The following is a 24,990-nucleotide window of genomic DNA, read 5'->3' as shown; positions in this document are numbered from 1 at the left end:
AAAGTAATAATCAAGAGATAACAGATATGATTGTATGAATAGTCACAGGGGGAAATTTAGATACTCCCATAAAACCTTTTATCAATATAAATCCCAAGTGGATCAAAGAATAAATTTAAACAAAACTCAAACTATAAACATCTAGAATTCAATTTTTTTTATCGTGCAAGGAATTGAACCAGGGCCTTACACATGCTAGACAAGTGCTACACCACTGAGCTACACCCACAGCCCCAGATTCTTTCTATAGATCTCTAAACAGACTAAACCTTAAAAGCAATGGGAAAAATTTCAAAGGAAAACATTGATTGATTTTACTCAAAAACATAGTATTAGAACAACTTAAAAGCCAAGCAGCACATGGGAGAAAATATTAGCAAGAAATATGAAAAATATATGAAGAAGCAGATATATGAACCCAAATCAATATATAGGCAAAGAACACATAATTCAAAAAAGAGAGAAAGGAAAGAAGAAAGGAATGAAAAGTAGGAAGATATAAATGGAAGGGGAAGGAGAGAAAACAAAACTGAAAACATAGGGAAATTAAAGCACTGCAATATTTACATATCATTTTTCTTCTCATTTTGTTTGGTCATCAAAGTAGTAAAGATTATAATTATGATATTTGTTATGACTTGGATATGGGGCATCCCCCAGAAGCTCCTGTGATACTGCAGGAATGTTCTGAGGTGAAATGATTACATTGTGAGAGCCTGACCTAATCAGTCCATCCTAGTTTGAATGGAATGACTAGGGTGTTAACCGTGAGTAGGGGGGGGCATGGCTGGAAGGGGCGTGGGTCTCTGGGGGCATGTTCTGGAAGAGTACATCTTCCCTCAACCCTTCACCCCAATCCCTTCTCCCCTCTCTGTCTGCTCCCTGGCCACCATGAGGTGAAGAGTGTTCCTCCACCATGCCCTTCCGCCATGATGTTCTGCCTCACTTTGGACCCAAAGCAATGGAGTCAGCCCACAATGGACTAAAACTCTGAAGCCATGGACCAAAATAAACTTTTCCTCTTCCAAATTGGTCTTGTCAAGTATTTTGGACACAACAACACAAAGCTAACACAATATTTAATGCAATTAATAACTTTCTTATTTACTGCTTTTGAGAATACAAGTTGGTAGAATCCATTACAAAAATAAATTATTATATGTATTCATAATTTTGAAATTATTCATATTTGTTTTCTCAGTAATTCCATGTCTCTCCCCCCAAAATATCTAAACAAAAAAAGAGAATTCCTGATTTGGGATTGAGTGAAAGAAGTTTTAAGCATTTATACATAGATATACACTGAAACTTTACATATAATAGGAAAATAGGAACACCAAACTCAACTGCCCAGAAATAGAATAAAAAATAGGAAACTTTGATATTGCCACACAATTATATATCTTGCACTATTCAATATGATTGTCATGAAGAGCTTTGAGAAATATTCTTTTTAATTTTTTTTAGTTATACATGGGCATAAAATCTTTATTTTGTTTATTTATTTTTATGTGGTGCTGAGGATCGAACCCAGTGCCTCACATGTGCGAGGCAAGCGCTCTGCCACTGAGCCACAACCCTAGCCCTGAGAAATGTTCTTTAAAAAATAATCTAGCTATGTATTCATTATGGTCACATCTAACTTTTATAAAAGAATATATAACCAGGCACAGAAATGCTGCCTACAATCCCAACAACTTGGGAGACTGAAGCACGAGTATTGAAAGTTAGAGGCCTGCCTGGGAAACTTAGTGAGACCATGTCTCAAAAAATAAAGAGCTGTAGTGGAGCTCATGTCAGAACACCACTGAGTTCAATCCCCAATACTAGGGGGAAAAAAGTAAATAAATACAAATAAGTAAATAAATAATATTTAGAAAATTACAAATAAAATAAGTCAGATGTTAGGAATGATAATCTCTGTATAGACAATGGTGATTTAATCTTCTCTCTTAACAATTTAATTTCTACATTTAAAATCATGCTTCATGGGACTAGGGGAACAGCTCAGTGGTAAAGTACTTGACTAACATTACCCAGGCCCTGGGTTTGATCCCCAGCACCACACAAAATTGAAATAAAATAAAAATAAAATCAAGCTGCACCTTGCTATCTATGGTGCACAAATCTTGACAGTTTTTTCTTAATAATACCTAATAATAATAATAATAACAAAACAACAACAATGCTATATCACACAATATCGGAATCTTCAAATTTTAATGAGAAATTTTATATAGTTTCAGCCTTGCCGCTTACTAGCTGGGTGACTTGAGCCAAAATGATTTAACCTTTCTGTGCCTTGGTTTCTTTTTCTTTTTAATTTTTTTTGTAGTTGTAGATGAACAGAATGCCTTTATTTTATTTGTTTATTTTTTATGTGGTGCTGAGGATGGAACCCAGTGCCTCATGCATGTTAGGCAAGTTCTCTGCCACTTAGCTATAGCACAAGCCCCTGTACCTCAGTTTCCCCATTAGCAAAATAGGGGTAAAAGATTCCCTACTTTATAGATTCCCATGAAGAATTAAATTAGTTAATACATGTGAAGCATTTACAAAACTGAATATTATGCAGTAAGACAAGTATAATACTCCTCATTTTATAGAGAAGACAGATTCAAAAGGTTAACTGACTTATTCAAATTCCTATCACAAATTCCTATTGAGTTCCTGTATCTGTAACTCAAACTAAAATTTACCTGATTTTATTATATTCTTAATCCCCAGGATAAAGTTCCCTGACTTATGCAAATTTAAGTATCCAAATATTGTCCTTCTCCCTTGTTAAACAAAAGTTTGAAAGAAAAAGTTGTTCAATAGAACCAGATCTGATGGCACCATGCCCCCAGTCCTACCTACTTAAAAGCAGGAGTATCACAGACTCCAGAAGTTTAAGGCCAGCCTGGGTATATAATGAGTCCCTGCCTCTTAAAAAACAAATGGACAAAAGAGTTGTCAGATAATATACGTTGCTAGCATCAGTGACATTTGGCAGGTGTCAGATGATAATTAGTTAATCCAATCATTTAACTTATAGGTAGAAGTTGTATAAACTTTGGGATTTTTTGCCAATTGTATTACTAAAGGATTTTCTTTCCTTACTTTGGCTTTTAGAGGTCTATGGGGATTTTTTGTTTTGTTTTTGTTTGTTTGTTTTTGCAAAGTTAGAAGAAAGAATTGGCCCAAAACTGCCACTGAAAACTGCAGGATGAAACCATAACATAGTCAGAGACGTAGCCTCCATCTGTAGAGTTCTCTGTCCTCCTCAGGAGGTAGTTATTGGACCATTTTTTAAAAAAATAAAAATGATCCAAAGAAGACATGCCAAGTTGAAGACTCACCATTTTGTTTTCAAATCCTCCTGTTATTCCAAGGTAAAAGTCCTGTCCATATCTAAGGACTTGACCAGTGGCATCTTTACCTGCACTGTCAGGGGAAAATAAATACAATATAACTACCCAGATTAGGATCAGTCTACAGATCTACCTTTGCTTATTCAATTTTGTTTATAATATATTTTCTTGATAATCTATATTCACATTCTATAACTGAATTAGATAACTAAATAAAAGGTCTGTTGGGTTGGGGGTAAAATCCAGCTGCCATGTTCTTCCTTGCCTGCTCCCTAGCCAGGATGCAGGGCATCCCCACTTTGCAAGCCTTTGGCTGGAGTTGCCCAAGCACATTATGCTAATGTACACTAAGAAATTCTGGTAAAATGCATTGACATTTTTGGAGGTAACCAAGGTAGCACATTCATAGATATTTAATACAATCTTTCCTCTTAAAATGCAGGTTGTACATTTTAATGGACATTTAATTTTTAAAGAGCAAATTCCATCTACCACCAACTTGTATCAAACTAATTTTTGTTGTAAAAATAACAACAACATTCATTAAGAATGACAATATCACTCAGATGAATTCAAAGTTTCTGTGTTATTAGAAAGCTTTAAAAAATCAAAAGGAGATCAGTAGAGGAAAGGGAGCAGAAGGCAGAAGGGAGTGGTGGGGGGGGCAGGGGAGTACAGGGGTGTAATATTGGCCTAATTATATTGTTACATTGTTGTTACATATTCACACATGCACATAAATTCCATCATTATGTACAACTATAATGCACCAATAAAAAATATGGAAAGTGGAAAAAAGATAAAAAATAAAAGTTTGTATCAAAAGAACAAAAGAAAACTCCACTTTGCATCAAGCAGAATGCAAATTTGATTCCCTGGCTCCAATAATTATGAAGCAAACATTTTGAAATGAGCCCAAGTTACCAATTATCCTACTAAGGTAAAAATGATTGTAAAGGCTAATAATTCTCAAGGTTAAGCCAGCATGATGAGACCCCAGAAAACGTTCACATATCTTTTGCCTCCTGCCAGCATTGCGCCATCCCAGGGCATCCTTAAGCTACAAGTGAAAACAGACACTATGGTTATAAAACTGAAAATCAAATCATCTCTACCTCAAAATGGTAAAAGTGTTTCTGCCAACTGGGATCCTGGTTGTAGTTGCACTTAGGCCACAGGGCACCTCTAATTCATCATACAAGTGAGTTGAAATTTCATCTGGAGTCATGCAAAGGCTCAGGTCCCCACACTGAAACAAACCAGCTTCTTCCTTCTCAGGATAGTTGGGATTTAAAAGCATCACTTTGTCTCCATAATGAATATATCCATCTTCAGATATGGAAAGCTGCATCTACAATTTTAATAAGAATTTGTCAAAAAAAAAAAAAAAAAACCAGACAATTCCTGAATAGCCAGGGCCATGGCCACTCCCAGGTGTACCCTCTTTCCTTCTCAGACTAGCACCCACATGGATTCCCTCAAATCCTGAGTTTTCTTCCATTCCCTTCTACTTTGCCAATGCCAAATTCCCAGCAATCCCAAATAATGCCAGACAAAGCCAGCGAAAAATCAAATGTGTCAACTCCATTATTAATTTAATTTTCATTGAGAATTTCCTGAGCAACACGATGTATCTTAATTATTATTAATCTATTGATTTATTTATTTGGAAAATGCAAGTAAACGTAATGAAGAGCAGTCTTCCTTTGTGTTTCTAAAATGTTAAGGAATTTTAAGCACTGTGACTTTTACATGGGGAAAAATGTTATTTTTTCTTGCTTAACGTATACTCACACTTAATTCGACAAAATTTTGAAAACAATGTTGGAATTTTAAATTACCGGTCTCAAAAGATTCTTTTTCAGTCTTCTGTTTCTCTGAATGAGAAGTTCCCCCTTCTCTCTCTTGTCTAAAAAGTCTTTCATGTATTCCTGATTAATGAGAAAAAGAATGAATTCCAAAGTATGGACAATAGCCCTAAACAGAACAGTGGTAGCTTTTAAGTCAGAAGAATCTCAAGTAGAAAGAGCGAACTGTGAGAATAGAAAAGGAAATGTGAGCATAATAGAGTGGTGGGAAAATGTTTTAGCATTACTTTAATACTTTATGTCACTGGAGAATGTTTAGAAAAGGGAGAAAGACGCAAAGCTGTAATTATTCCAGCCAGCGACAATCGAGAGTAGAAACTGGAGGCTCTCTCGCCCCTTCTGAGGTCCCCCCCACCCCCGGGTTGTAGGATGGGGACGGAAAGCCCACCCCTCCCCCAGAGGTTTGTTAAGAGGGACGTTTGAGAACGCGAGGCAATGAATACACCGTGAGTAAAGGGGATATTTCCGTGGTCCCTCCGGAAGGCCTGGGCCATCAGGCTGAGGAGAGGAAAGGGACACTAATTCCATTTAGAGGTTCCTGCTTGCCTTTCTGAAGCCTCAAGACTTTAGCTACCAAGGGCCCAGGAGAGTTTAGTGGAACTCTGACCTAAGTGGGGGGCATAGGGGAAGAGCAAGGCACCCGAGTTTATAAGGGGCGTCAGAGTGCTTAGAGTAGAAGCCCCATGAGCCCTGGGCTTGCAGGACAGTCCAGAAGGTGGGTTGGGGGGTATTTGGTGTGTGCTGGGGGGAGAGAGGAGGCTGGGGTGCTGGAAGCCAGAGTTGAGGCCGGACTTTGGGCTGGGTTCGGGAGTTCCAGTCCACACCTGGCCACGCCCTCCATACCTCCTCCAAGTAGATGTCCTCGTTCCAGTTTCCCATCCGCACTCGTGGACAGTACAGATTCTGCGCCATGGTCCCTGCAGTCCAGGGAACAGACCCCCTGACGGGCACTGGAGTGTTAGCGTGCCCGTCGCCATGACGACCCAGCCGCGGGCGATTGGTCAAGGTTAGTGTAACGCTGGCCAATGAGTGACTGCACATAAGTGCGTCGCCCGCGCTGCGAGCTTAGGGGTAGGTAGGTGGACCCAGCGGCAAGCCGAGCTGTCGCCTGCTACCCCACCCTCTTCCACGATTTTGATTAATTAATTGCAAAGAGAGGAAATCTCAAGCCAACTAACAAACTTGATTGTCCTAAATGTTCCCTAGAGGAAATTTTTAAACTTTCTCTCTTTTTTTTATCAGAATCAAAACGAAAAATGCTATAAAAGTAGAGCTCCCTGGCTTATTGAACCACCAGAGAGCTTTTAAATGGAAGTATAAGTTGCTTGCAGGTTATTTTTCTTATCGTTATTATGAGCAGCAGTTTTGCTTTAATCATAAAACAATGTCAATAGACATTTGAAAATGAAACTAACATAGAAGGAGGGGGATTATTCAAAATTTCATATCCTTTTAAGTAAGAAATATATTAATATTTTGATTTAAACATTTCTTATGTAAGTTAATACTTTCATGGACTTTATAGCATTCCTTCCTCCACCGATATCCAAGTGAAATGACAAGCCTGTGATTTGCAAGCATTCTGGATACAACTGGAATATACTGTAGCCAACATTTTTTAAACAAGGTATTTTAAATAGGAGAGATAAACAGTTACCTGGGACTTGATGTTAATTGAATACATTCAGAGATTCTGTATTTAGTGTCTCTTAATACAGGATAAAAATGGAAGACACAGGAACCTTTCCGCCTTTCCGCAAGCCCGGTCTAAAAGAGAAAATAGTTCATGAAAACAAATGATTTCAGGAAGACTGTAGTAAGTGTAATTAAAGAAGTGGTGATGAAGGGCCATGGAAGTTTAAGGAAGTGTTATTTCTGCAGAAAGGGATTGTGGGATGCAAATTGTATGACCTTTGGGTGATGTGGGGAGAGGTTGGTGCTTTGGAGCTTGACTTTGGATGAATTTGAGCTGGCAGGCTGCAACCTTGGATACAAATAGGAACATCTTCACTTATGAATCCACTAATTCTGTCATTACATCACGTCATCCTAGGTCAGATAACAGATTGTGAACAGCATCTGATGAATTAAGAAACTGAAATTCAAAGAAGTTAGCAGCTTTTCTAAGTTCAAAATAATAATCATGTGCCACACAATGATATTTTGGTCAACAACTGACCTCATGTATGACTCTTGTTCCATACATTATAATGGAGCTGAAAAATTGCTTTAGCCTAGAGTAACATGCTCAATGCATTATTCACCTGTTTGTGGTGATGCTGGTGGTTGTATACAAAGTATATTTACACCAATTCGTGTCTTTATACATGTACCAATAAAAGTACAGTACATATAGTACATACAGTATAACACAGTTATAATAGTTGATAATGACAATAAATGACTATTACTGCTATATTTGCTATATTATACTTTTTTCGTTATTTTAGAGTACAGTCCTACTTATTAAAAATGTATGCTATCAAACAGTATGCCAGTTACTCTAGCAGCGGCTTTATCCGTCTTGTGTATTTGACATCTCTCAATTGCATTGTTTTCTCTCCTGCTTGATTTGATCTCGTATTTTGTTCATCATGGCCCCAAAGCATGCAAAATGTGTTGCTAATGTTGCCAGTAAGAGACCATGTCAAGTGATTGACCTGGAAACAAATTAAAAATGATTAAAGGCTACAGCATTGGAAAATCAGTGTGGTTATTCCTCACCAGTCAGGCATGTGCTATCCCAGCATGTCTACAATATTAAAGAGCAAGAACAAAGTAAGGGAAGATCTTAAAAGATCTGCTTCATTTAAAGGCAAGGAGGCTAACAAAATTTTGAGAAGGACTTATATCAGACTTATAGAAACTTCTGAGCACCCAAATTTAAGATCTGACACTCATGGTGTTTGTACAATGATGAAAATCAACTAATGACATATTTCTCAAATTGTGTCTCACAGACTGTGTGTCAATGCAAGGACTCAATACAGATTTTCTGACTCCATGTTTTGTCCTTTTTTATTTATATATGATAATAGAATGCATTACAATTCTTATTACACATATAGAGCACAATTTTTCATATCTCTGGTTGTATACAAAGTATATTTACACCAATTCGTGTCTTTATACATGTACTTTGGATAATAATTATCATCACATTCCACCATCATTTTTAACCCCATGCCCCCTCCATTTGCCTTCAACAACTCTGCCCTATCTAGAGTTCATCTATTCCTCCCATCTCCCTATCCCTATCCCACTATGAATCAAAGAAAACATTCAACATTTGGTTTTTGGGGGGATTGGCTAATTTCACTTAGCATTATCTTCTCTAACTCCATCCATTTACCTGCAACTGCCATGATTTTATTCTCTTTTATTGCTGAGTAATATTCCATTGTGTATACATGCCACTTTTTTATCCATTCATCTATTGAAGGGCACCTAGGTTGGTTCCACAGTTTAGCTATTGTGAATTGTGCTGCTATAAGCATTGATGTGGCTGTGTCCCTGTAGTATGCTGTTTTTAAGTCCTTTGGGTATAGACCGAGGAGAGGAGAGAGATAGCTGGGTAAATGGTGGTTCCATTCCCAATTTTCCAAGAAATCTCCATACTGCTTTCCATATTGGCTGAATCAATTTGCAGTCCCACCAGCAGTGTAAGAGTGTACCTTTTTTCCCCACATCCTCGCCAACATTTATTGTTGTTTGTCTTCATAATTGCTGCCATTCTGACTGGAGTGAGATGAAATCTTAGAGTGGTTTTGATTTGCATTTCTCTAATTGCTAGAGATGATGAACATGTTTTCATATATTTATTGATTGATTGTATATCATCTTCTGAGAAGTGTCTGTTCAGGTCCTTGGCCCATTTATTGATTGAGTTATTTGTTGTTTTTATGTTTAGCTTTTTGAGTTCTTTATATATCCTAGAGATTAGTGCTCTATCTGATGTGTGAGGGTTAAAGATTTTCTCCCAAGATGTAGGCTCTCTATTCACCTCATAGATTGTTTCTTTTGCTGAGGAGAAACTTTTTAGTTTGAGTCCATCCCACATATTGATTCTTGATTTTAATTCTTGTGCCACAGGAGTCTTACTAAGAAAGTTGGGGCCTAATTCCACATGATGGAGATTAGGGTCTACTTTTTCTTCTATTAGACACAGGGTCTCTGGTTGTGTTCCTAAGTCCTTGATCCATTTTGAGTTGAGTTTTGTGCATGATGAGAGATAGGGGTTTAATTTCATTTTGTTGCATATGGATTTCCAGTTTTCCGAGCACCATTTGTTGAAGAAGCTATCTTTTCTCCAATGCATTGTTGAGAGCCACAGCCAAGTCGGGGTGACACCTGGCCTTTTGCCAGAGGGAGTGGTTGAGAGGTGAAGCCAGAGAGCCATTGAGATGATGATGGTTAAGTTAAGCTGTGTATTCAGTTGTATATAGACCTTTGCTGTCCGGCAATAGGGCGGCTCCTGCTGCCTCCTATGCCCGCTACTTTGGAGTTCCCTGGAGGTTCCGGGAGAGTTCAAGCAGAGCCGTGGTGGAGGGTGAGAGGGTTCCCAGGGAGCGTATGTGGAGTGCTGGTGGAGTTTGGGCAGTAAAGGAGTTGCTGTTTGAACCTACAAGTGCTTCGCATCGGCTGGGTTATTTGTGCCCAGCCAGACTGCGGCATGCATGTTTTTGGCACCTTTGTCTAATATAAGATAATTATAGTTTTGTGGGTTAGTCTCTGTGTCTTCTATTCTATACCATTGGTCTACCAGTCTGTTTTGGTGCCAATACCATGCTGTTTTGCAGAATTAATATTATCAAAATGACCATACTTCCAAAAACACTATACAGATTTAACGCAATTCCAATCAAAATCCCAATGACATTCCTCATAGCAATATAAAAAGCAATCATGAAATTCATCTGGAAAAATAAGAAACCCAGAATAGCTAAAGCAATCTTTAGCAGGAAGAGTGAGGCAGGTGGCATCACTATACCAGACGTTAAACTATACTACAGAGCAATATTTTTTTTTCCTTTTAAATGTTTCCATGTCTGCCATAAACTGGGAATAAGGCAATTCCAGTTTCATATTTTTTAATAGGTTTCTAATGAATTCATTCATTAAGGAAGTCCTTTCGACAATGCAGTTTGGCTCCCACCTACTTCCTTTATAATATGAATCTGTATATTGTAATATTAGACAGGTACATTACATTTCTATATATTATAGACCCAAGAATACAATTATATATCCATTGTTTTATGCAATAGTTTTTTTTAACTCAGTCAGAAGAAATATGTAATTATACTCTTTAACAAGTATATACATAATTATCTTTATTGATTCTCTTTGCTTTTTCACATGAATAAAAAAAATTACTGCCTGATGTCACTTGTTCTCAACATTAAGACCTTCCTTGGGTATTTCCTGTAAATCAAGTGTGCTAGCAAAACATTCTTTCCTTGTTTTGCTTACCTCTTTATTTTACTTTTATTTTTATAAGTTATTTTTCCCAGGTATATGATTCTTGGTTGAGGTTTTATTTATTTTTGACACTTTTAATATGCCATTCTGCTGCCTTTGACATTTTTCATTTCTGGTGGTGATTCAGCTATTAATCTTGGTGCAATTCTCCTGTATGTGTTCTTGTGGCTTTCGATTTGTTTTCTCTTTTTCTTTCAACATTTTGGCTATGAAAGTGCATCTTTGCTTTTCTCCTTTTTGGAATTTGGTGAGTTTCCTAGATATGTTGATTAAATGCTCTTTTCATCAAACTTTGAGAGTTTTCAGTCATTACTTTTTGAATATTTTTTCTGCTCCTCTTTCTCTCTCCTGTCTTTGTGAGGCTTTCATTATGTGTAGGTTGATGCATTCGATGATATTCTACATGTCACAGAGCTGCTGTTTTTCTCCATTTTTCTCTTTTTTTCAGATTCTGTAATTTCTATTGACTTATCTACAAGTTTGCTGATCTTTTTCTTTCACTGTTGCATCTCTTCAGTGAATTTTTCACTTGGGCTGTGATTATTTTCAACTCCAGGATTTATGATATTTGATATTGATACTTACGGATCTTTATGGACATTCTATCCTAGATGAGGCATTGTCATCACTATCTTCCTTTAATTCTTTTATCATGGTTTAGTCACAGTTTGTTTAATATATATGTAATAGCTTCTTTGAAGTCCAATATTTGAACTGTCTCAAAGGCAGATTCTGTTGCCTAGTTTTCATTGTTGCTATTTGTTTTTTTGTTTGTTTTTCCCTATGTACAGGTTGTACTTTCCTGTTTCTTTGCAGGGCTCCTAACTTTTTGTTGAAAACTGGACATTTTACATAATGCATTATAGCAACACTATATCATGTGTTACATTTGGAATACTAATTCTCTACCCAAGGTGCTCATGGTTGTTGTTTGCTTAAATGTGTATTTGTTTAGTGGGAGTAATGTAAGAAGAAATATTTTCAGGGGAAGTAGAGGTACTGGGAAATGAAATTGACCAAATTATGTTGTGTGCATATATGAACATATAACAATTTTATTGATTATATGTAATAATTATGTGCGCCAACAAAATATTAAAAGAAAAAATATTTTTGTTTTTGTCCCTGGTGCAGAATTCCCCAAACCCTTGGACTTTCCTGAATGATAGGAACAGCTTTCATTATTCAAAATGAGTTCCTTTCCATCACACCTGAATTTATGCTAACAAAACAACTTAGTGTGGCGCCCCCAGATAGATAGCCTGGAGATGGGACTGGTCACCAGAAAGATTAGCACTTTCAGCCCCACTCACCAGTCTCCGGGAAGTGGGGGTTGGAGAACTGGAGATTAAGCTCCATACAAGCTCTTGAACAATGAGACTTGATGAACTACCAGATTGGTGAACACATCAAGGTGCTAGGTTGGTGGCACACACTCCCAAAGAAGGTATGGAAGTCCTGTGCCACTCCCAGGACCTTGCCCTATGCACATCTTCCATTTTGTCTGTTCCTGAGTGTGTCCTTTATGTAAGTAAAGTGGCTTCATGAGTTCTGTGAACTGTTCTAGCAAATTATTAAGCTGGAGGAGGGCACCATGGGAATCCCTGATTTATAGCTGGTCCATCATAAGTAGGTGGCCCAGGACTTGCAATTGGCATCTGAATTGAGGCAGTCCTATGGACTGGTATCAGAATTGAACTAAATTGTTGGACAATCAGTTATCAGGAGAATCAGTAAGTGGTTGTTAATGCTGAAAAATACTCCGTGGTCCTTGGCTGGACTAGTTTGCTCTAATCTACTTCCTTCATAGTGTGCAGCCTCTGATGTCATTCATCAGAGAACCACAGCTTGGGCCTGAGCAGAGGCGTTGCCCACCAAGTGAATCTTAATTTGATAAACAAAGTAACACAAAGAAGCCACCCTCAACCTACAACACAAGTAGATTTAAAAACCAGGTGTTTTAGGCAGCTTTTGCCACTGTGACAAAAAGACCTGACAAAAACAATTAGAGGAGGAGAAAGTTTATTTTGGGGTTCACAGTTTCAGAGGTCTCATTCCTTAGATGGACAATTTCATTCTTTGGAGCCCAAGGTGAGGCAGAACATCATGGCAGAAAGGTGTGGCAGAGGAAAGCAGCAGGGAACATGGCACCAGAGAACAGAAAGAGAGTTCTCCTCTCACTAAGGGCAATTATATACTCAAAAGGCATGACCCCCTAAGGACCCACTTCCTCTAGCCACACCTTACCTGTTTACAGTTACCCCCCAGTTAATCATTGTCAGTGGATTAATGCACAGATTATGTTAAAGGCTCTCATAACCCCAATTATTTCACTTCTAAATTTTCTTGCATTCTCACACACATGAACTTTGGGGGGATACCTCACATCTAAACCATACCACCAGGTGATAAAATTATAAATGAATATGCGAGAAATTGTTTAAGCATTTTTACTACTGTTTACTTTTATCTTTAAAAATTATAAAATACTTATTTTGTGTATGATTATTTAAACCTGTTAATTTGCATTCTTCAAAAACCCTCCAAGCCAAGCTGAAAAACAGAAATTTACTCATACATTGCTGGCTACTGTGTAATTTACTCAGTCCTGATTTAGTAACGAACACCTCCTTAAAATCTGGCCACCACTCCTTCCACTTTACAATTGTGATTTTGACATAAATCAGGTATATACTAAAAAGAATTATTTGCCTTTTTTTATTATTATTTGATGAGGCTCCGGGGGGAAAAAAATTAATTGGAGTCTTTTGTTACTTACTTGTGAAACATCTGGCAGGAAAAGTTAAGAGAAATATTTGGAGTTGTTTGCAGAAAAGAGAAGTGGGACAAAGTTCAGATATTAGGAAAGAGAAATGAAAGTTATTACCTCACATGTAAGGGCTTACAGAGTTCTGAAAAGAAGTTTAGAAGTCCTCACTGTATGACAAATAGAAGCTGGCATTGGGTAACGGCTCTTTTCACTTAACTTGTGTAAGCATGTTTGTCTCTGAGCAACAGAATCTTCACCAAGGAAAAACCGGTTAAGGTTACTTGACTACTAACTCTCTGGGAAGTATTTCCAAATTAATCTGAAATATATTAATAGATGTGAAAGGGAAAGAATTTTGTTGTCAAATAAGTTTAAGATGTTCTGGGTTAAATAAGATTCCTTATTGCAGGCATTCTCAGAACCTTGAATGTCATGGCATGCACCATCCATCTACAAAAGGGTGATAAGGCACACGATACTTCCCAGGCTAACTTCAACAAGGAATCCCTTTCTTGAGAATAATCTTTTAAGATCAACATTTTAAGGACCACTGACTTAGATTTTTTGAGATTCTAATAACATGAAAAAATGAGTAGGATTTGGATACATAGCTACAAGAATAAAAATACAAACTTTCCAGGCAGAGGACCCAGAGTGAGGCAGGGCACTGAATCAAATGACCAGAAAAGGATACAGAATAATGAAAAAAGGGGTGAAGAGAAAGGGAGAAAGGGCCTTTAGCATCAAAGCAAGAACTACAGATTTTCCTCTGTAAATTGTGGAGAGCCATTGAAAGTTTCTCACGAGGAGCCCATGCCAATATGATAGAGCATTTATTCTCTGTTTTCTTCTAGCAGTTGCAGAATATCTCATCTAATTCATCCACTTTGATTTGACTTTTGTGCATGGTAAGAGATAGAGATCTACTTTCATTCTTCTACATATAGATTTCCAGTGTTCCCAGAATCATTTGTTTAAAAGGCTATCTTTTCTCCGACATGTTTTTGGCACCTTGGTCAAATATCAGGTGACTATATTTATATGGGTTTGTCTCGGTGTCTTCTATTCTATCCCATTGTTCATCATGTCGGCTTTGATGTCAATACCATGCTGTTCTTGTTACTAGAGCTCTGTACTTTAAATTGCAATCAGGTATTGTAATACTCTCAGTGTCACTCTTCTTGCTCAGTATTGCTTTGGCTTTTTTGAGTCTTTTATTCTTCCAAGTGAATTTTAGGACTGTTTTTCTCGTTCTGTGAAGAATTTCATTGGTGTTTTGATGAGGATTGGCATAAGGCAAGGAAGGAGTAGAGCTTTTGGAAGTTTACTGGGACTACAGGTTGTTTCATGGATTTAAGGCAAACTGGCCACAATGGAGGCTAAGATGCCCAGTAAGCAGACAGTCAGGGAGAGGTGTAACAGCAGTGGGAATGGAGAGGTAGAAATGAAAGACAGAAGAATCAAAGTTAATACTGTCACATTTTGAAAAAAACTACCATGCAGTGGGGGAAGTTATTCAATTGTTCATTCACAGGGCTTGTGTACCAAACCCTGTGCCCAGCATGTGGCATACAGGATTAGATGACAGCATCCCAGTCCCTGACTTTGTGGAGTTAGAAGGAGGAGATGGTCCAAACAAGTAATGACAGGTGTGAGGCACATTGCCAAAGGGTCAGTACAAGAAAGACTTCTCTGAATGGACATTGACAAATGTTTTCCCACTCAACAGTAGCCTTTGATGAAGTAGGTGGAGTACTGAAAATACTCCTATTCTAATAAGACTAATAAGACATAATAATTTTTTAATATCTCATCAAATTGGGAACATCTATTCCTACCCTCTCCAAAGAACATAGGGTGATGTCTGAGCAGAAGAGAGTCTCCCAGTCTTATTTGTCTCCATCTGTTTTTCCCTTCTGCTTACATCAGACCCTGGAGGAAAAGAACAGCACAGCAACAATTTATTTCACCCCAGCCAGGCATGACCTCCAGAGCCAGCATTCACTCCCAGAAACAGATCTGTGGGGCTAAATTCTCTTGGTTCCTTATAATTGACCTTAGTGATCTTGTGGTGAGTTGTCAGTCCTCCTCATAATGCTGCTCTGAGTATGATGTGTGTATATACTCTGAAGTCCTGGTAGTAAAAGAAATGTCCTGATATTTCCATTCCCCTCTGACTTCTGAGGAGGGTAGCACTGTTGCAATGAAGCCTGTTGGGTTTGGAAATGCCAGGGTGGACCCAGGACAGAGTTTGGCAGCTGGGGCTAGAAAGAGCTAAGTGACTGCCTGAGAAAACAAAAAGAACTTGAGTGTCCCATCTGGGGTCGGGATGTAGGGTCTACAGAAACAGACTGCATCCAAATGCAGGAGTGATCAGGAGAACAGAAACCTCTTGGGGACTCACAGATCTTGGGGAGGGCTTTGGATTTCCACCCCATGTGAAGGTGGGGCCAGTCATCTCTTCTAGTGCTGAAAAGGCAGAGAAGCCCTGTAGCTGATAAGTATGTTACAGGGGGATATTCTGTTTTTACATCATGAGAAATTTATTTCATACTTTTTTCCTTTTTTTTTTGGTAAGGCGAAAACCTCTTTTCAAATAAAAATAAGAAAGAACTCCATTACATAAAACAGATAGCAAAAGGTGGTCTTATGGTTGACTTGGACGGTGAATTGGGGCCAAAGCTTCCAGATTACCCCACTGGAGGGACCTCAGCCCCTGCAGAACATAGCATGAAAGCCACTGATACAGTTTGGCTCTGCTGATTTTATAAGTGAGAAAAACGAAGTCCACAAAGTGGAACTGAACTATAGAGGGTCCAGAGCTCCTCGGGAGGAATGGCAAAAACTACAGTCAATATTACTTTGCTATCAGTCCAAAGTTGTCTATTTTCAGCTTTCATCTGTCCCTAGCTGGAGACCACTCACCTGTTTACCAACCACCATTCATCTTGTCTTCCTGGTCAAAAAAAAAAAAAGAAAGAAAGAAAAATTCTGGCCTTTCTGCCATCAGAAAAATGCAAATAGAAGCATCTCAGACATAGAAGGTCAGATTTAGTATGCTATGAGGAGTCAGGTATGGCAGCACTTGCCTGTAATCCCAGAGGATAAAAAGTGCTGGGGAATGTGACTCAGTGGTTATGCTCCCAGGTTCAATGCAAAAAGAAAAAAAAAATGCTATAAGGATAAACCTATGGCTCCATTTCCACTAATTCTTTTTTCTTTTTCTTTTTTTACAGTTTTAAAACCAGTAATTGCACATTCTTGTAACTCCAGCAGCTCAGGAGTCTGAAGCAGGAGAATCACACATTCAAGACCAGCCTCAGCAACTTAGCTAGTCCTTGTCTCAAAGTACAAAAGAAATTAAAGGGGCTGGGGATGCAGCTCAGTGGTAGTGCACCCCTGAGTTCAATCCCCAGGACCAAAAAAGCCTAAAACAACTTCCCCCAAAAAAACACCTATTAATTATAAGCATTCTAAAAATAATGTCATCATTTAAGCACTTATAGTATAATAAGGCAGGTTCCAGGAACTTTAAGATTCTGGGTAACTGTGCATCTAAGGTGAATACAAAAACATATTTCCACATTTATAGATATCAAACCACTTACTTTATTTATTTATTTTATTTTTCTAGTGCTGGGAACTGAAGTCAGGAGAACTCTACCACTGAGATATATCACCATTCCCTTTTATTTTTAGACAGGTTTTCACTAAATTGCTGAGGATAGCTTCTACCTTGCCCCAGTCTCCTGAGACACTAGGATTACCAGCATCAGCTCCATGACCAACTCTCAGACCATTCATACATATCTATTCATTTGGGTATTACCATTACAAGAAGTTAGAGAAAATTTTATAACATATGGCTAGCTTTGTGATTTAAATCATAGGCTCTGGAATCAGGCATCCTGAACTCAAATGATAGAACTAACTATTTATCCACTGTGCAGACCCTTGGGGGAAGTCACAACCTGACAGTTCCCCCTTCTGTAAAATTAAGAAACATTAATATCTACCCCTAGGGTTATTGGTATCTGTAAGTCAGATGATATGTAACATGTTAGCACAGTATTTCAGACAGAGTAAGCGCTCGGTAGATGTTACTGTGGTTTCTGAAAAGACATGAGACAAGACCAGGAGCAGGATTTCTGCTGCAATATCCGCAGGCAATTCATTCTGTAGACGTGTGAAGCTTTTATATAATTGCATTGCACTACTTCTCTCACTCCTTAGTAATTAACATCTCATCTGGAGGACAGCTCAGGACAAGATCTTTTTCCCATCTTTCTTGAAAAGTGAATTTGATTCCATAATTGGGCAATTGTGCCCTCGTGTGGCAGGCTGTGGATGCAGCTTTTTATCAGAAACAAGAAAAATGTAAGTAATGTCAGCAAAAAAATGGCCTTTGGGCTCCGTTCAGAAGACCCCAGTTTATAAATGACTCCCTGTTTCTAGAGGGAGTTGTTGATATGGGCTTATAGAACTAGAGCTAATGATGCCACCTTGCTCATCATGATAAACACTGAGTTTAAAAGCCAATCAGATGTCAAAAGCTTATTAAGTCATCGTCTACTTGTAATGGTCCCAGTTCCACTCTGATGAATAATACTGTTTCTCATTACATTGTGAAATGGCCAAAATATTTGAGATTTCCCTGCACAGTGCTTTCATTGCTCTTGTGGTTTTCTCTATTCAAATTCACTTACTCAAGACTCTTCTTCCTGTAATTTCTACTCATCCAGTAAGACCCCCTTCAAAGCCCATCTCCCTCAACATCTCCAGACTGGATAGAGCTATCTGCCTCTCCCTGACTCTCGGGGCACTTTGTGTTTTCTCTGCAAATTTCTATTATGAACAGTTTTTCTCAGAAATAAGCAAATTAGACTTGCATAAGCCACATGAGGACAGGTCTCTTTGTTTCCCTGAAATCACCTTGGCACGCAGAGCACTGGCTGCACAGGGGGTGTTCAAAAACACATGTTGCAGCCAAGTGTGGTGGTGCACACCTGTAACCACAGCGACTGGGTAGGCTGAGGTAAGAGGATCACAAGTTCTAAACCAGCCTCAGCAACTTAGCGAGACACTGTTTTGAAATTAAGTTTTTGTAAAAGAGGGGGCTAGGAATGTAGCTCAATGGGAGAGCACCTGTCTACCATTCGTAAGGGCCTGGGTTCAATCCCTAGAACTCCACACAAAATCAGGTGTTGTATCAATAAATTGTTCAGTTATGCATCTCTCTTAGGACCACCTGTAGTATGGGGATGCATTCTCTCTACAACTAATAGTCACAACTGTAATTCTCTGAAAGGCAAGTCTCAGTTTTCCCAGCATCATGGCCAGGGAACAGTCTGAATCTTGGAGGCAAGCAGGAACTCTCTGCTGTTTATCCCAATGTATTGCTGACCCTCTACGTCTGCCAACCAGCTTCCCCAGTGACCATTTTGTGCTTGGCTACATTCCTGGCTTCTCAGTGCCCATAATATCTTCCAAACTGAGACACACTCTTGCCACCTTACTGTGGAGGCAATGGGGATTAAGGTTTGTCTGAAATGGATGTTTCTGTTCCTGTAAACTGAAGGTGTTGGCACAGCCTGGACAGAAGGACTATTTTAAACCATCCATCTGAAATGATGTTGAGCTCTGGAAGAGGCTGGTGGCAGCATCCCCAGTCAACCCAGCCTTGAGAACCTCCATCAGAACCATCTTATTGAGGAGTCATGGCCTTTAGCAGTGCCTCACAGCTCATGGAAACAAGCCCCACCATCACTGCAGTGCCAGAACAGACGATGCCTGAAGTCCCTGCTCTCCTCTCCTGCCCAAGTATTTGGTTCCCACCAAAAAAAAATCCCAGTGGAATATGCAGACATTTCTTCTCTTGACCCAAGGCATCACTCAAGGAAAGTCTATTTGTTTTTGCCTGGAATTTTTTTGTTTGTTTTGTATAGATACCCACGTTCATTTGATAGACATTTATGAAATGCCTACAATGTGTCAGACACTAAAGTTTTTGTGGCCTTGAAATCAGCTATGGGTGAGACTTGGGAAATCCCCTAAAGACCACAGTATTAATGTGCAGGAGATGAGCCCTTCTACCTGTGAACCTCTCTGGGTCATCCATTGCTAGGGCTATCATGATATAAGGCCTGAGCCAAGAGACATCAAAACTATGATGTTTGAGGTGGCACACACACCTGTATTTCCAGAATCTCTGGAGGCTGAGGCAGGGGAATTGCAAGTTACAGGTCAGTCTCAGCAACTTAGTAAGCTGTCTCAAAATAAAAAATAAAAGTGGCTGAAGATGTAGCTTAGAGGAGAGCACCCATAGTTTCAATCCTCAGTACCAAAAAAAAAAAAAATAGCAAAATGATAAGAATATATATCCTATGGATTACCAACTCTACTCATGGTATTTCTCTAAGAAATAATAACTACAAAAGCTATAAAATCTATGCTCTAATGTTGAAAATAGTCAAAAAATAATCTGGATGTTAATCTATAAGAGACTGGTTTTAGTAAATCATGATATATATGTTAGGTGAAATACTATACTACCCTTAAAAATAGTTATAGATATACACATTTATTTACATAAAGAGATGTCTATGTTTGCTAGATTGAATGAATGGTGTGTCTCCCCCAAAACATTTATGTCTTTCTGGTACCTGTGAATGTGATCTTATATACAAGTTGGGTCTTTGAATATGCAATCAAATTAAAACAGGGTCAAATTGAATTAGGGGTGGCCCTAACCCAATGACTGATATCCTTTTAACAAAGAAATTTTAAGCCAGGCTTGATGGCACTTTCCTGTAATTATAGTAACTCAGGAGACTGAGACAGCAGGATCCTTAGTTCAAGGCCAACCTGGGCAATTTGGTGAAATCCTGTCTCAAAATAAAAAATAGAAAGGGTTGGGGATGGAGCTTAGTAGTAGAATATCCCTGGGTTCAAAGAAAGGAGGGGGAGAAAGGGGAAGAGGGAGGACAGAGGAAGGAAGAGGGGGAGGGAGAAGAGGAGGAACGTTTGACACAAATACAAAGGGAACACACCGTGTGGAGATGGAGACGGGCTGGAGTGACTCATCTATGAGCCAAGAATCACCAAAAACTTCCCACAGCTAGAGGAGAGGCCTGGAACAACTCCCCCTCAGAGCCCAAACCTTGATTTCAGACTTCAGGCCCCCAAAACTACAGGATAAGTGATTTAACTTGTTTTAAGTTGCTCAGTTTGCAGGCATTTATTACAACTGCACTAGAAAACTGACACCATATAAGCAGCAAACTAAAAAAGGATCATATATGGTATGATGCTGTCTATGTAAAATTTTATATAAAAGCCTAGAGTGATACAAGGAAGAATATTTGCAAATCAGTGTTGATGATAATCTTTAAGAAGTGGGAAGTGGGACCATTTTTCCTTCTTTTATTTTTAATATTCTTTTTAAGTGTTTATAATTATTTTTTTCAAAAACTATAAACTTATTTTCATAAGACAAACAAATAGACAAGTATTCATCAACTCGACTTTCTATAACAAAATGCCATAGACTGGGTGGCCTGAAAAACAGAAATTTATTTCTTATAGTTTTGGAGGCTGTAAGTCCAAGATCAAAGTACTGGCCTATTCTGTTTGGGCTAAGACCTACAGATGGCCATCTTCCCTCTATGTCCTCACACAGTGGACAGAAGCTCTGGTAACTCTCTTAGAAGGCCACTAATCCCTTTATTGGGGCTCTGTTTTCATGACCTCATCCAAATTTAATCACCTCCCTAGACCCCATCTCCAAATATGATCAACTGGGGGCCAGGGCTTCAAAATATGACTTCAAGGGGAACAGAAAGATTCAGTCCATAACAATCTATGTTCCCAGGAGATGGAACAATCGCATGAAGATGATGTGGCTATTCTCAGGTGCAGAAAAGAAATTCTACAGTTCATGATCTTGATGTGCTTCAAATAGAGTAAACTAATTGGAAAAGTCAATGTTCTGAAAAACAGAGCAGCTTTTAGTTTGACTAAGAACTGGGTTTCTACAATAGAGAGAGCCAGGTCCAAAACCAAGCTCATTATGCTTTTAAGTGACTTGACTCTTTTTAAACATTAGTAGCCTCCACTGTGAAACTGGGATAAACATTTGCCTCCTAAGAATGTCAACCCCAGTCCCCAGCCTGCTGACATCAACAGCATGTTCAGAATGTCTAGAGAAACCTGAACTCAATTACTCTTACCAGACCTGTGACCCTCTATGCACACTATTTATCTCCCTCCCACAACTTGTCCAGAAATTCTGAGTCCACCAAACTATTCCATCCCCATTCAGCTCTTATTAGGGAACATGAAAAATTCCCTGTCATATATCTTTTTTCCCCCTTCAAAATTGGAGATAGAACTAGGGGTGCTCTACCACAGCCCTTTTTAATTTTTTATTTTGAGACAGGGTCTCATTAAGTTCTTGAGGCTGGCCTCAAACATGCAGTCCTCCTGCCTCAACCTCCCAAGTAGCATGCACCACCTTCAATTGCCCCTGGCAGAATGAAATGGAAATGACCTTAGTTTCACGTGGCCTCTCTCCTGTTCTTGGGTCTTTGCCAGCCCCAGTAGGAAGAACTCAGGTTTTCAGGAATGTGGAGCAGCTGAGTAGGGCTGGACCTAATAAGGTATGACCCTGGCCAGTCCTCATGATCCAAAACCCTTTTTTGAAAGACACAGCTTGTCCACACTGAAAAGTTTCAGTTGACCATCACATGTTCCTCCCTTCAGCACTGGTCACAAAGATGAGCCCATTTTGCTATAGGATGATCTTGGACTTCATCTCAGTCCAACCTCCTTCACTAAGAGGTTCTGATTCCCTGCTGTCTATAAGGTAGCTACCAGCCTTTCTTCCAATCTCTGTTCAGTTGCTTCTGCACCAACCAACAAGACCTGGGTAAGGCCTTGAAGCAGTCCCCACCATCCTGTGCCTACTGCCAAGGCTTCCTGTCTCCAACCAGCATCACTGCACTAGTGGGAGACTGAAGAATTACGAGGGGCAAGTTGGCAAAAACTCCCATTTGTGGATGCCCCTTGGCAGTATTTGATTGAGCCAATCCCCATGTTTCATGCTAACTTCTACTGCCTCCTTCTCGACCTTGCACAAAAATTTCTGATGTTCTTTACTTAGTTAGAAGCCTGTCATCCTTTCCTAGTGGAAAAGAAGTCACAACCAGGTCCACCTTTTATGAGCTGTGTGACTTAGAGCAGGTTTTCTCCCTTCTGATCTTCTATTTTCTCATCTGTAAAATATGACAATAAAAAAGAACCTACTGTTTTCACCCATTGCAACAACTAAATGTGTCAATACACATAAATAGGTATGAGCAGTTCTGTGCTCACTCTAAGTGCTCAATAAAAGTTGCCTGGTATCTCAGTCATCATCAACAAAACATAGTTCTTCCGTGCTCCCCTCCAGCTGTAGTCCTGCAGAGAGGCCATTGAAAGATTTGGCCATTAAACCCAGGTTGTTCCCTAAGGGTTCATCTGGCAAACTCTCAATAACCCTTCTTTATTCTCTATCTTAAAGATGTTATGCACCTATAGGATCTGCTCACCCTCATGAATCAAATCCTTTCCTTCTAAATTAGTGCCCAATTTAAGGATTCAACACCAGCTTCATTTCTTGCAAGAAGGCACACTGGTTTAGTTCGCTGATACCTCAAAACCAGGGCAAATATGCTAGGTATCAACAAACTAAGCCAGTGTCCCTTGGGATTTGCCTGCCAAGGACAGAAGCCTGCCCTCTCCAGAAACAATCAAAATATTTTTAAAATTGCTGTGACCCAATTCTATGAATGAATTTATATAACTCTCTGCTTAGATCACCTCCTTTTGAATTTCCTGCAAGAGGTCTGATGTGCACAAACTGGCCTTAGAAAACTTGAACATGGCTTTGTCCCAACACTTCACCAAGCAGCTCAGGTGCCAAAGTCACAGCCACTATTTCCTCCATCTTCTCCCTGTGCAAGAATATTCTGTGCACCTACTGTTTGTGCTGAACAAATCCACACTCTCTTGGCATCATTCTCCTAACAGTTTGGCTTCCATGTGACAGAACCACTCTTTGGCTCAATTCTATGATGAGACTCAGTAGCAATGAAATGCCAGTCTCAATTCAGTATTCCAGATGGTGCTTGCCATCTCCAAATGTGCCCCCAGAGCTACACCTTTTGTCACAGAAGGGAGTTTTGGTATAATCTGCAATAACATGGTGAGGTCAGTTAGTCAGGTGCATACTTCAGATTCCTGGGGAATGTCTGATCGTTATTGTCATTCTGAGCTTTGGAGGATGCCATTGCTAATCACACAGAATTGCAAAGCATCGCTGCCAGAAGAACCAAGAGCAAGCAGAGATATCACTAACAGAGAGCTGGGACAACAGCTCCAAAGGAATCCTCACTTTGAGGATGGACCTCAAAGTGACAAGCACGAGTGATGTGGCTTGGTTCTTCCAGTGTTAATGCATTGACGAGTTTCCCTACTGGGTTGGCAAATAGCTGTTGACCAAGGCCACCTGAGTATTCCCTTCTACAATGAATTCCTCGGCCTCTCAGCACCAGCATTATTTAACAATAAAAGGATAAACATTTGGAAAAGGGGCATCTAGGCCTCTCCCACAGCACTACCTCTACTTCTTTCTGATTAGTCACAGCAGGCTGTTGAATATTTTGGCAACCAATCCTGCCTGAGCAGATTCACAGAAAGAAGTCTGAATGGATCAGAAATTACATGAGAAAAGCTTGTCCCTGGTTATGGTTTGAATATGTGGTGTCCCCCATTAAGCTCATGCAATAGACAATGCAGAAATGCTCAGAGGGGAAATGATTAGATTATGCAAGTTGTAACCTAATCGGTGGATTGATCCATTGATGGGTTAATAATTTGAAATGACTGCTATGCTGGTGGTAACTGTAGATGGGTGGGACTTGACTGGAGGAGATGGGTCACTGGAGGCATGCCCTAGAAGTGTTTATCTTTTCTGCAACCCCTCCCTCTCCATTTCCTGGCTGCCATGAAGTGAACAGCTTTCCTCCACAGCAACCTTCTGCCATGATGCTCCACCCCACGTAGGGCCAGAACAATGGAGTCAGCTGACCATGAATGTATGAACCTCTGAAACTATCAACCGTGATAAAATTTTCTTTCTTTTTGGTCACAATGACAAAAAGCTGATTAACACACCTCACTAAAGTAGCGTTATCAAAAACAAAATAAAACATATATCTAGGGATTTACTAAACTTCCCCAACCAACCAAGCTGGTGTCCAAATCATTGAACTAGTAGCACAGATTCCATCAGCCAGCCTTCTTCCTTGGGGAAATGAAAGGAACCTCCAACATTCAAGAAGACAAAGATGCTAAGGAGACACTAAGGAAAACACAAAGGCAAATTTTGGGAAAAATTTCAATTTTTTGCTGTTGTTAGCAATAAGAACACTTAAGAGATTAAAAATAGAGTTTTGTTTGTTTGTTTAATTTTAAGGAT

General features: G+C 39.2%; 1 protein-coding gene across 1 annotated transcript in view; it reads right to left on the bottom strand.

Moving 5' to 3' along the window:
- The window catches only part of Cfap161 (cilia and flagella associated protein 161), a 98,142-nt gene that overhangs the window by 11,098 nt on the left and 62,054 nt on the right, over positions 1 to 24,990 (bottom strand). Inside the window, exons 2-6 of the mRNA XM_071607345.1 lie at positions 6,879 to 6,988; positions 6,065 to 6,161; positions 5,195 to 5,284; positions 4,469 to 4,704; positions 3,342 to 3,426 (exon numbers count right to left, since the gene is read on the bottom strand). Coding sequence (XP_071463446.1) covers positions 3,342 to 3,426; positions 4,469 to 4,704; positions 5,195 to 5,284; positions 6,065 to 6,133 — 480 coding nt within the window. The 5' untranslated portion in view covers positions 6,134 to 6,161; positions 6,879 to 6,988. The remainder of the gene's footprint in view (positions 1 to 3,341; positions 3,427 to 4,468; positions 4,705 to 5,194; positions 5,285 to 6,064; positions 6,162 to 6,878; positions 6,989 to 24,990) is intronic.

This window comes from Marmota flaviventris, chromosome 2 (genome assembly GCF_047511675.1).
Source record: "Marmota flaviventris isolate mMarFla1 chromosome 2, mMarFla1.hap1, whole genome shotgun sequence".
Taxonomy (NCBI): Eukaryota; Metazoa; Chordata; class Mammalia; order Rodentia; family Sciuridae; genus Marmota; species Marmota flaviventris.
The sequence above is the reverse complement of the archived record's forward strand: the minus strand, read 5'-3'. Positions and strand labels throughout refer to the sequence as shown.